General features: G+C 37.5%; 1 protein-coding gene across 1 annotated transcript; it reads left to right on the plus strand.

The window, feature by feature from the left end:
* Nucleotides 1-2,776: 2,776 nt before the first annotated feature.
* Nucleotides 2,777-12,736, plus strand: LOC104962714 (serine palmitoyltransferase 2-like; the record flags this gene model as incomplete). The annotated part of the gene is made up of 5 exons (XM_010791206.1): nt 2,777-2,996; nt 3,191-3,317; nt 5,729-5,864; nt 6,477-6,606; nt 8,621-12,736. Coding segments are annotated over 5 exons (733 nt in total), but the record flags the coding sequence as incomplete, so codon positions are not given.
* Nucleotides 12,737-13,545: the final 809 nt, after the last annotated feature.

Here is a 13,545-nt window from a genome sequence, read left to right on the forward strand (position 1 = left end):
CTTTAAACATTTTTATTTATTTTTATTCTGGTGATATCTAAACTACATGTTAAAAAACACCTGTGTTAGATGCATTACATGGCCTTTAAGACGAGTGTGGGCTCCGATTGTGTGTGGGAGCATTCTGGGTAACCAGAGCCGGCTGTCGCATTTCTATACCCCCCCCACACACAGTCTTAATCTCTCACATGGACTATGCTGACAAAAAGAGACATCAAGCGTTCTTTACTCTCACAAATGTTCATATTTCCTACACGTATCTTTGTTGGAAAGTAAAGTCTATTATCTGCTGAGGCTAGTCTAAAATGTATTTCTATTCATAAAAAGACGTTTACCTGCCAAACTAACCAGCCACAGCCTGGTGGCCTTTAGTGAAAAGATACTGTTTTATGAGGAGACCTAAAAGTGGAGAAACAGGATAGAGGAAAGGAAATAAGTGGGGGAGAAGGGGGGTAATGTGTGGAGCAATGTGGTTATTTGTTCATTTATTTATGCCTCTTCCTGTCTTTGTTGCTCAAAGAGTCGGGCCAGGGGTTGGGTTACAGCACCGCTCTGTGTGTGTGTGTGTGTGTGTGTGTGTGTGTGTGTGTGTGTGTGTGTGTGTGTGTGTGTGTGTGTGTGTGTGTGTGTGTGTGTGTGTGTGTGTGTGTACCTATTTTAGGATCAGCAAGGACTTCTAACAAAAGAGTGGCACAGCCTTTCTATACACAGTGGCTGTGTGATACGAAACTGACTTGAATTAAAAACATTTTCTGCGCAAATCTGAACTATTTTTGATCAACATAATTTCATTCATCACTTGGAAGTTTACATCATCACATTTAGCTGCACCTTACATTCATGTAGTGAACGCACCATTCCTGTAACTAAGTTGCCAATCTGAGAGTGCATATTTCAACATGATATGGACACATTGGTCATGCTGGGAGTTTGGCTGTTGCATGAACATATGTTGACACTGCTCTTTACAAAGCGCCATGGTCATTTATTCATCCACTGCATTTACATCCAGGCCTTCAGCTTAGATATGTATCCCTGCTGGGAGTAGGGATGGGCTTCTTAACGGTACCACGGTCTTTAATAATTCAGCCCCGGTACTAAACGGGCCCCGGGGCTGAATTATTAAAGACTGTGGCACCGTTAATCTCCGACGTTATCGGTCTCTGGAGACATTTAAAAAAAGATATGTCATATGTATTATTGTTACATAAACATTATATAGCAGTCTTAGTGTCGCCAACTCATCATTTTCATATTTTTGGAGTAATTATACCGGTTTTGAATAACAGAAATGCTGTTTTCTAGCATCACTTTTACAGAGAAATGGCATTTGAATCCTCCAAAGTATGTGTGGACGCTCTGGCCCCTTAAAGGCCACATTAAAGAAATGGATATTCTTTTTAAAAAAAGGTCGATATAACTCAATGTGAAGCGATTGACAGCAGAGCGTTAACAACAGATAGCATCAATGTTTCATTAATGTTCTAGGTCTTTAAGACAAATGTGGCAACTGAAACCCTGAGGAGAGCTACCCAAGACTTCTGAGAGCAGGGGGGAGCTGGGGAGAGTTGGACAGAGAACCAGGCTCAGTTCGTTCTGATGAATGAGTTTGTGTGGTTCCTTTGAATTTTATGGTGACAGCTCTGCGCAGGAAGAGGATGAGGGGGTAAATACATTTAATGAGGCATTGGGACTCTTCCTGGGATTAAATGAAGGCAAGAAGGGGGTTCTGTGAGGTGTACTCCAAGTCTTTGATCCTGAACCCAGAACAGAACAGGGTCTCCTCCTCATCGCCGGGAGTGGATAGTAGAGGAACACAAGAGGAGAGGAGACCTAGCTAACATTAAGGGCCATATCAAAAGGGTGAAGGTGTGAAATACTATTGCTGTACTGCTGAATCTGAACTTCATTCATAATTAGGGATGTAACGATATATCGAATATCGCAGTAAATGGATGTCTCAATACCGTTGTGAGACTGACAAAATCTACCGCGATTTAAAAAAAAGAAAATTAAATGTTTTCTTTTTTTAAAAACCTTTATTTAACCAAATGGTCCCATTGAGATCATCGATCTCTTTTTCAAGGGAGACCTGTCCAACATGGCAACAAGTAGGTTACAACATGAACATAAAACAACAGATAACACAAAAGGACATCGTATTTGCAGGGCTACATGTACATACGTAGAGACATTGATAAGTACCAACAGTATATGTATATCTCGCCCTGTTAATAAGCCTCACCTTCTTGGCAACAACTGTATTGTTTTTGAAGTGGTGGAGAGACAATGCACAGTTTGACCCACTGCTGTCACCTATGGCCAAAGCATATCTCTCTGTCCCAGCAACATCAGTACCAAGCAAGAGAGTTTTTTCCACAGCAGGGGATATTGTAAATGCCCAAACATCCCAGCTTCTACCTGGAAATGTGGACATGCTCATATTCCTAAAAGATAACCTTGATGATGCTGAGTGAGTTAGTGAGTTAGAGTTGAATTACTTGAAAAACTAAAGTGAAACTTTATTTATTCTATTGCAGGGTCTGATTATTATATTGTTGACACTTTAAAATACTACTATCCTACTAAAATGCTGTACAAATCAGATTTATTATTTAATGAAGAAAACATTTTTATTTTCGTGGAAAAACATTTGTATTATTAAGTTATTGAGTAGGGAACATACTGTATTGTACTTCCCTTAGTCAGTAATCAACAAGGACGTTTGCTTGACCCTGGCTGTAACCCCTTCCATTTTGTCCTTTCCTCCCTGCAGCATGGAGGGCAGCATAGTGCGCCTGCCAGAAATGATTGCTCTGAAGAAGCGCTACAAGGCCTACCTTTACCTAGACGAGGCCCACAGCATCGGGGCCCTGGGGCCTAGAGGCAGAGGCGTGGTCGATTACTTTGGCCTGGACCCCTGTGATGTGGACGTCATGATGGGAACATTCACCAAGAGCTTCGGTGCTGCAGGGGGATACATCGCGGGGAAAAGGGTGAGGCTGGAGGATTTTAATTTTTCTGCGGTTTCATTTAAATATATATATATACATAAGAGGGTTAGGCCAAGCCAAGGGTCGGCAACCTTTACTATCAAAAGAACCTCAGTTTCTTAACTCTCAATGGATGTACAACATAATACATTTTCATGCACGTCTTCTTACATCTCCTGTGTATCTGCTGGCTTTAGGAGCTTATTGAGTACCTGCGCTCCCATTCCCACAGTGCGGTCTACGCATCCTCCATGTCTCCACCTGTGGTGGAGCAAATCATCACTTCTATGAAGTGCATTATGGGAGAGGATGGCACAACGATAGGTGAGTGGCAAAACAACATTAAAGGTAACCAGAGGATTCTTTTGAGCTATAGAGCTACTGAAGTGTTTTTTGGATTGCAGCTTAGTTTTGTCTGATGCAAATGCATGCATGTATGCGGGTTAGCTTATATACAGTAACACAAAATTGTAATATTCCAATGATCTACAGGTGGCAGCTATAAGCCAACAAAAGCGGGAAACGACAAGACTCCAAGCATTATAGATTCTTTTTAAAACGATAAAAAAGGAAAATGTGGCTTTGCAAATGTTTTATGAGAAAGAAATGCATTCAACGTGATACTCACAATGTTTTTTTTATATGGCGTAACACTGAAGGTAAAAATAACTTGTTTGTTTACAACAACATTCAACAGAGCACCTTTAAATGATTCTTGGCTGAGATTAGGAGTAATGAAATGTGTACCGACAGCATTTTCATATTATATGTTGAGTGTGGCCCCCAGTGCCCTGTAATGTTTTAATTAACATTCTGGAACAAATAGATTGATAGGGCATCACTTTGTGTAGTTGTGTCTCTAAGGCTTAACACCATAGGCTACAAGATTGCTTTTTTTAATGCTTTTTTTTATGCTGCTGAAACAAGAATGAGTTTATATCCAATTTTGAGTTTTCTGTTGTATAAGAGATTGCAAATAGGCATTTATTTAATAAGACAATGTGCATCACAGGCAGTATGAGAAAAATAAAGAGCTTTTTGAACATTAAAGCATGGACACACGTCACAGCAGAGGTACAAAATACAAACCTGAAAACTAGAATTATATGTCTTCGTTAATATAAGTAATCAACAGGGGAACTTTCATAGTGAGCTATTAGTTGGGTGTTTTTAACCTATTCACCTTTAGTGTCCCCTTAATCACTATCTGTGACAAATTGAGCGCATCATATCCGGACTACATAAAAAAAAAACCTTGATGTCATCATAATGAAGAGTATCATACTTGGCAGAGTTGTTTTATTGAAAGAGCATATCTTATCATTTAAAAATGAACTAAGAATTGAGATGTTCAGATTTTCAGTGTTGAGTGGATTTCATCTCAATGCTGTAATTGTAAGCAGTTGCCACTGGGTGTCAGTACAAACTGATGAAATCAGTAGTTTTATTTCACACTACTTAAAAAAAACACAGAGTTGAAGCTGTATCCTTGTGAGATATAATAAATAGAAACCCTTCTTCTTCCCATTTATTATACCAAGGTCAATCCAGATGTATCTTGAGGTGAGGTCAGCCTTTGTGTATCTTTTTAAACTCAAAAAAGTCATTTCTGTTGACCTACTTTTTATTTTATTTGCATGGACGTGTATGTCTTGGTGCAATATTATGATAATAGTAGTTCTTTGTGACTACATTTGGGGGCAAATTAACATAGTTTGCAGTCGTGTTTTTAAAGAATCAGTGGATCTTCTATCTCCTGTGGCAGAAGGAAAACATTACAGAGAAGTCAAAACTCCCCCTCCCCCGAGGGGTGCACCCCTCAGATGTTTCCTCTCACATCTCATGAATGTGTTAGTTCTCAGCTGCTTATCAACACTCTTTTTTCCCTTTCTTTTTTCATCAAACTCGCTATAAATATTTCTCATCTTCTCACATTTAAAATGTATGAAAATACACATTATGGTAATATGTAGTGAGTCTAACTGTTACCCATGAATCCTTGTGCGTATCACCACTGTTGTAAGACAAATTATTTGTGCCCCCCTTGGATTTTATCATCTGTGTTTTTGGTACTATATATTTATTTGACTTTATTTTACTATGAGCATCAACCGGGATATGTTTGTCTAAATGAGCTTCACCGCTCAGTCTGTCAGCGATGGAAGACAACGATATAAGTCACAACACAAACCAGCAGGATCCTCCTGATAAATCTGTTCCAACAAACTGTTAAAATAATTCCCATCTTCTATGGTCACTTTACCGGTGCTTCTCTTAAAAATTCTAAATATTGTAAATTCAGAGTGACTGCATAAAAACGGCCTGGTTTTGATTCCGGTTCTGCTTTGATTCCGGTTCTGGTTAGAGATTCTGCTTCTATCTATGCAACTCGATTTGAGTTATTTTAAACTTCTAAATGAAAAGCATACAGTTTAATTTGGGAAAAGGCCTACAATACGTCAGTTCTCCCATCACGTCACTGCCATAGACTGTATATATAAAGGTCACTGCTCACAAAAGTTTTTTTTCTGGTATTGGCCGTTTTGGATCAGTTCTTACTTGAATTCCAAATTACGGTTCTGAACCTTATATCCAACTCAATTGTATACATATGTAAGAGTCCCTGACAATTTTCAAAGACCCCCAAACTAAAAGATCATTAACTTTAATAGCATTGTGGTTCCTCCATTGCTTTTGTCAACTCTTGTTAAAAATTCTCTTCTGATCCTCCCCAGGCTGTGACCGTGTGCATCAGCTGGCAAAGAACGCAGTGTATTTCCGCAGGAAGCTTCAGAAGATGGGCTTCATCATCTACGGAAACGAGGACTCGCCTGTTGTACCCATGATGCTCTACATGCCCGCCAAGATAGCGTAAGCCTACAGATTTGACTCGCTGCTTAAAGTAGTTTTCACGCATTAAAGCCTAGAACAATACAGAATGATGAATAATATGATTGTATATGAGATGTGGCCAGATTTACATATTTCAAAAGATCCTGATTTTTGTATTAATAAAAAAACACATTTTCATCAGGGGGCTTTACAGTGTGTACAGATCAAACATGAATGAAAATTTTAACTAAATAGATAATGCATGACAACATAAACAATCTAATTAACTAAATGCTCATTTGAATTTAAAACACAAATAAAGTTAAATGAATATAAGATCCAGGAATATGTTTAAGGTAAGCCTGAGGCGGCCCTAATTATAGGCTTTATTAAAAAAAAAGGTCTTAGTCTTATGATTAGTCATAGTATTTATTTTAGTGCTTTACATTAAATATTGTAATAGATTGAATTATGTGGACAATACCCACTTATAAAACCTATGTATTCTTTCTCAATTAAATAAGTATAAATGTTCTAAACAATAAATCTCAATGAACAACACTAGCTTGCCATAATGTTGCAAAGGTTAATGTCTTTATTGGAACTATATTTTGGTATGTCATTTCTTGCCGCGTCTCTTCTGTCCCACAGAGCGTTTAGCAGGGAGATGTTGAAGAGGAACATCGGGGTGGTAGGGGTGGGCTTCCCCGCTACGCCCATCATCGAGTCCCGGGCACGCTTCTGCATCTCTGCCGCCCACACGAAAGACGTGCTCGACAGGGTAACTAATTTATACAAGCACGGTTTTATCACATAAAACTGTTTTAATTGAATTCTTCTTGGGCAAGAAATTAGATCTGAACAACAAGAAGTAAAAAAGATAGCAAAAGTCTTACTTCTATCTGTTTTTCTTACACTAAATTCTCTATAATAGGAAAGTTAGTGTTTAGCTTTACACAGTATTACTCGAACCTGTGTTAACATGGCCACTGAAAATACTCGGTCCTCATTGGATGGACAAAACGGTTAACACTCATTGGTCAAACATCAGTATTATTCTCCCCCTTACCGTGATCTAATTTGTTCATATTCTGAGGATTGCTTTTTACTTCTCGCAATTGCAATCACACAAAAATAAATCGTAAAAATGTTGTTAATATGTGGAGATTATTCTGCGGAACAAAGCACATAAGTATGACATGTTTCTGCAATATACCCAAAAATACAATGGGGACATCTCATTGCGTTTGTCAAGAGAGTCTTTGCAATGGTAACTTGGCCTCACTGCACTATCCTTTTGTCACCCCAGTGTGGTTTCAGGGTACTAAGGCTTCCTGTTTGTATAGCAGAGCACATTTTCTTTTTAGACAAAGAGGGTGAGCTAGGCTCCAATATTTTCTGTTCATTTCATTTTATTTATTGGAAGTTCTTTTTAAATTTAAATTAGGAAATAAATTACAAAATCAGACGAATTGTGGATGGTCGTTCAGGTGTGACCGCCTCGCAGCTTGTCATAGTAGAGGAGAGATGGATTGAAGGGGAGACTGCATTATCTGTTACGAGTTCAGAATCCCACCCTCATTTTCCTCAGTGTCTCAATGTCAGTGCAGTCTCTGGGCATTACATCACAAAGCCTCCCACTCCTCTCAAATACTGCAAGAGCTCCTCTTCTGCTATATTCGCCTGCTTGTCCTTTTGCAGTCACCGTCTTTAACTTCAGCCTCTTGGTCATCCAGCAAAAGTATTAAATCCCTTGTTTTAATTGAGGTGTCCTTGTGGCTCGGATGTCAAATGTGTCTCCAGGAAGTGCGGGGGCTGTTATCCACTCCCATTCCTTGTCTTGCTCTCAAGACAAAAAAAGTGAGGAGTCGGTGTTGTTAAGATCTTTTTGTTAGGCCTCCTTGCTGTATCACTTTCGTCTACTTTGATGTGTCGTGACGATTTGTGAGTTTCTTTGATCTTTTGGTAAGCTTTGGCAGTCGAGCCCTCTCCTTCAATAGCACCCACACATGTACACTTAATCCTAAATTCCAACAAATATTTGATCATAGAAGTCTACTCTGACTTCTTAAAAAAGTAAAAACAGACAAGGATTACTTTTTGTGGCATTTTAATCTGCAGTAGAGCATTGAGCAGCTTAATAGCCAAAAAGACTGACTAATGGCCACCTGACGCAAACAGGTGTCAGGTGGCCAAAAGCACAACTCCAAATGAACACTATTGCTGTGCTATTTCTGCATGTCACCCTTATAGATTATATTTTTGTCAAAACATTTACCACATAAACCTTCAATCTCGTGTTCACCCCTGTTGTAACCTATTTACATTTCAAAAAGAAATGCGCCCCACACTTTGAGAACCACTGACCTACACAGAACTGTTCGTTTCATTGTGTTTTACCAACAAGTTGTTTTATATTGTTAAGCATTGACTGATTTAACTTTAAAAACGTTCAATTAAATTCAAGAAGCGCTTTTACGATGTAAGATCTTCCATTTTGGGGAAGAGTTTCAGACAGAATGAACTATTGCTGCTGTTTAGATGATTTATCTCTATGAACTCATCACCTCCTGTGCTATTACAGGATGTCCTACTGGTGACTACCCCTCCCGCCAATTCATGGGAAAGATAAATTGGAAAGGTTTAAGTCGATGGTGTTTTTAGTTTCAGCTCAAGTTTTGATGTAATCTTACATGAAAGATGTACAAATCTAGCTTGGTGCAGTTTTACATTTCCTGGAGCCATATATTGCCCTTCATGCTGACAGCCTTTTTATTGAACAAATGTCTCCACAGGCGCTGAGTGTCATCAGTGAGGTGGGAGACCTTGTTAATCTCAAGTATTCCCGGCAAAAGATACAGCCGTCTGTGGCACGGTCCTTCGACGATAATGTGTTCGAGGACATTGACGACTGATTCCTCTCCTGAAGCGGCGTGAACCTAACAACCCCGGAACACACGGAACAGGTCGAGATGGATCACAAGTCTTCCACGAGAACCGAGGTGTGCACAGGTGCCCCTTGTCACTAGCTTGCCATAACGTAAATCATCCGCATCAAATGGGACACTTAAAACTATTTTTTCCTGTGTAGTTTTTGTTAGTTATTTTTTTATCATTTTGTGTCCAATAATTTGTAGTTATATGTCTGCTGTGCTTGTAAAATTGGTCATGTTTAGGGTTAGGGTTAGCCATATGGTTGCGTATGTGATGTGAACAAATGCCATATTTGAAATGGAAAATGTCAAGTTTCCAAACAAATGTATCCATCTTTAACTTTTATGGGTAAACAAGGATTACTTTTAAACATCAATAATACACTTTCATAGAGTATTGTTCAGATCAGTGGTTATCAACATTGGCTTGAATCAGAACACCCACTGGTTTTTCGTACAGGAAGAAGTTACTGATCACATTTCCTCTTTTTTTAATAAAAAAAAACATACAAGGTAGATACATTTTTAGGATATATTAACATTATACCCAACATCCACCTGGCATTATTTTCAGACTTGTTTATGTGGCAATGCTCACTCTACCAGGAAGCTACTAGTTTTGTAAGTAAACATAGGTAGGTTGTTCACATCTTTAGGGGACTAGTCTAAGAAGCACTGCTATTGATACTTTTTTGCTCTTCAACCTGATTAAGTACACATTTTTAACCAATGCGTTTGACATTGGCTTGTTACTTATCTTTAATTATAGAGTTGAATTGCAAGATCCATACCAAACTTTGGCAATATAAGGCGTTGCTAATTGTAACCCCAAAAATAAACAGTCTCTGCCTGTAACTCTTCATGATACCATATTCTGATTCCGATTCTTTATATAGTGGCATCTCGTCGGAATTTCAAACCAAGCAAGGCATATTCCCAATAAAAGTTAGCATTATTCCCAAAAAAAGTTAGCAATTAGCATCCATAAACTACTGCTTGACAACTCAATTTGCCTCAGCTGAACCAAGTCTGTTTCAGTGCAACAATGCCAAAATGGAAATCAAGCCAAGTAGTAGTGAGCCTGTAATTAGCCATATTAGCTTAGTGTTGGATATTGAAAAGCCCTACGCTGCATAACTCCAACAATCTGGTACAGCTTCTTAAGTCCAATGTACTTGGCATTAACTAAATCTGTATTCATTTCAAATGCAAGAAGAAAACAACTTTTGTGTGGAGTGAAGCTCAGCTAATCCATCAGTCCGCTTAACATTTCATTGCATCCTTTTTTTTTGGTAATTTAATTATTATTTTGTTGAATTTGTTTAATTGGGAATTCATACTAATGATAGTATTTTGCAATTTTCAGTGACAACATTTGAGTTATATTAAAATAACTTATATCCTACTACTTCAAAAATAGTGGATATCATTTCAAAAGTGATTGTATCAGCTGTCACTGGTTGAACTATAAAAGCTCTATTTTAATAAAAAATACCAGTTTTCGTAAACGCTAACTTTGTAATCCATATTGATTCTAATAAGTCATTGCTACAAAAAATGGAATGCGAACAAATATCCAGTGAACATTTAAAGACAAATAAAACCAGATTTGCCTGTTACATATGGATTTGGCCCTTTTTTAAAAGACAGATGTCCAATATATATATATATATATATTGTATAGTCCAGTTGGCTTTCAGATTTGTATTTTCTATCTAGGTCGGTATCGGGATGTGGACAAATATACCCCTATTATAATATTACTATTTTTCAACAATATATTATAGGTGTCAGGTGTAAACAAAACATGTCTGGATTTGAGTTGTGTTTGAATTAAAGATATTTTCATTTCCATCCTATCACCTGGGTTCTTATTAGTATTATCATTGCTCTTTGTATGATAACGTTGTCTTATGTAAGAGAGAAAGCTTTGTTTGTGCGATGACACAGATGTCATTAACATTTCCAATCAGTGTTTAACTAAGGATGTGTGTGATTGCTTGCATGGTTTCCCGGTTTTAACGTGCTGCACTTTTACCTTGATTTCTTTTTTTTACACCTGTCTTTTGAGCTCTGGGTTTATCTTGGCATTTTTGCTACCAAAGTTTTGAACAACACTTTAAAAACCCACATGCATACATTCACACTTGCATGCACGCATACTAATAAGCATTGTGTAACCACTCATTCCTCATAATTACACATGTACAGTAATAATCAGTCATTGAAGCTGCTCTGCACCACAGCCCGTCTCAACAATATACAGTACAGTATTCTTATGAATGTTGACATAAAAATCTACATATTTCCAGAGAAAGTTAATATATCTGTCTGGGTTTAAGGAAGGTTTTCTTTGCCTTCTTCCATATCAGTGTTTATCTTAATCCTTTTTTTATTTTCTGACTAGAAAATACCTAAATTACAAATGATTGTCCATAAGCTAAAAGTTACACATGTATGTTGTTGCAGATTATTATATTTTGTTGAATTGTTTTATGTTTGCACACAGGAAAGCCATGAAATCATACTAAAAGCAGGCATTTAGACTATATTTTGATATGAAAGCAGAATAATGTAAAGACCCAAGACCTTATGACCTGATATCTTAATAATGCTTTTCTTAAAGGGACAGTGCAGACCTTTTTGAAATGGGGTTGTATGAGGAACTTAACTGAAGTAGGTTGCAGGTAGATTTTTTTTAGATGCTAAAAAAACGTTCTATTCGGTGCCAATCCACAGCCGCAGATTGCTCGCTTCTGTGCTTTTCTGTTTCTCCTGAGGCATGTCAACTGCTTAAGGTATTAGAGTGGTGCAGGAATAAGTCTTCAGGTTCCATCGTCTCGAAGTCTAAGTTTTTTTACTTGATTTTGGTTGGATGCCAGAATTAAGGTCTGTGGTTAACTCTCAAGACTTTTAAGTTTTGTTTCTAGAACATAAAATACGTTATCATATACCCAACTGGTGAATGTCTGAAGCTTATAACTCTTAATAACGGCCGTTGCTAACAGTCGGCTAAATGAGACTATTAAACGCACGTCGAGCATTAGCTGCCTTTAGCTTAGCGGTGGTGATACACAGTCATGTGACCGTGATGTTTATAGCCTAACAACTTTTTACCTCTAGTGATTGCATTGAAACTTCAAAAATCATAAAGTCTAGTTGAAATGTGGAGATTATTACAAAACGTGTAAAATAAACTGTTAATTTGCCTCATCTTATTTTCTGCAACGTTCAAAGCAGCCCTTGTGGTGATAACTTCTATTGGCCTACAAAAATACATAAAAAATACATCACTGCATCATTCTATAGTACACTGATTATGGATAAGTAGCGCACAACCCCATTTCAAAACATCCAATGTATCCTTTTAATAAAAGTACCTTTTCAGAACAAAAAAGATCGTCTCATGTGAAACATTCTGTGCCCTTTCTGAATAATACAGTGTGTTCCTTCACTAAACCATTTAACGGTTTTGGTCTTAAAAATTATGTACATTAAAAGGAAAACTTTTCAGCTTTGATGTAAAATGGAGATAATCCCGGTATTTTGTACAAAGTTTATATTGTTTCATTGCAAAGGAGCTAATCAGAATACTTTGTTTACTAAAGAGAAACCTGGAAAATATGGTTATCACTATTACTGGCAGCTTGTGTTGAGTGTGCCATTAATAGAGGTGAGTTACCACACATCAGAGATAATTATTTTCTGATATAGTGCCTTTTGAAGCATTTTCTAACAGTTTTGATTATATTAAGTGTCATAACGTTGATTGCTCATCTTTTACAGTCTTTGATTTATTTTTACTATTTTGTCTTCAACAGTATTTATAACTAGTGCTGGGTGTGTTTCCGTCGACTTATTGCAATGCATTTGATTATAGAAAATGCACTATTTGCCACATTTTCAGCAAATTATTAACATGTAAAGTGTCACCCATGTTCATGATATCAATAGATCATTAATAAACAATAAAAAAATGCTGTTTTGAATTTCTTTCATTTTTTTCGAGACTCCTTGACCAAATCTATACGCTGATGATATACCTTTTATTTTGTTGTTCTATTGTCTAATCCTTTGTTCACAAATTACTGGAAAATACTTTTTCATCGGGGTCTATGGCTTAAAAAGTGAAGGTTCTTTGTGGACTGGCTGAATGAAGGCTACATTGTGCACAATGAATCGGGAGATCATTTCGAAAAAAACTAAAATGTTCAACTTTCACAAACATTTCTAACACAATATTCAACTTTTAAAACATCATTTACACAAAATGCCTTTATGACTCAAGTTTACATTATCGGTATTTGAGGTTTCATATGGTTAGAGATGCCTTTCAATGTATGGCCTCCAGTGACTGGTTGTCTTTTGGGAATGTGTATAGTGAAACCTTTTTTAATGAAAAAGGTCAATCAAAGTTGCTTCCTCAGTCCACAGCAAGAGGATTTAGGAAAATAATAATTATAAGGTCAATACTTTTTTCTCTATGTGGCCCCCACACAGACCTATTCTTACAGATGGATGACGCAAGCGCTAAAGTAAGCTAGTTTGACAGCTGCTCCAAATCCACACCCAGGCGGCCTTCTCATTGTAGCTGGAGACTTCAACCACGCTAACTTAAAAACTGCTGCCTAAAATATATCAGCATCAACTTTTCCCCCCCCAAACATAACAAACTAATTTCTTCTAACTCTGCACCTGTCCGCCGTAAACTTCGTTCACTCTCCCCCTCTACCCTTGCCTCATCGGTGCTCTCAACCCTCCCTTCCTCTGACTCGTTCCAACTCCTG

The sequence above is a fragment of the Notothenia coriiceps genome, unplaced genomic scaffold, assembly GCF_000735185.1.
Source record: "Notothenia coriiceps isolate Sejong01 unplaced genomic scaffold, NC01 NC01_scaffold00035277, whole genome shotgun sequence".
In the NCBI taxonomy this organism is placed as follows: domain Eukaryota; kingdom Metazoa; phylum Chordata; class Actinopteri; order Perciformes; family Nototheniidae; genus Notothenia; species Notothenia coriiceps.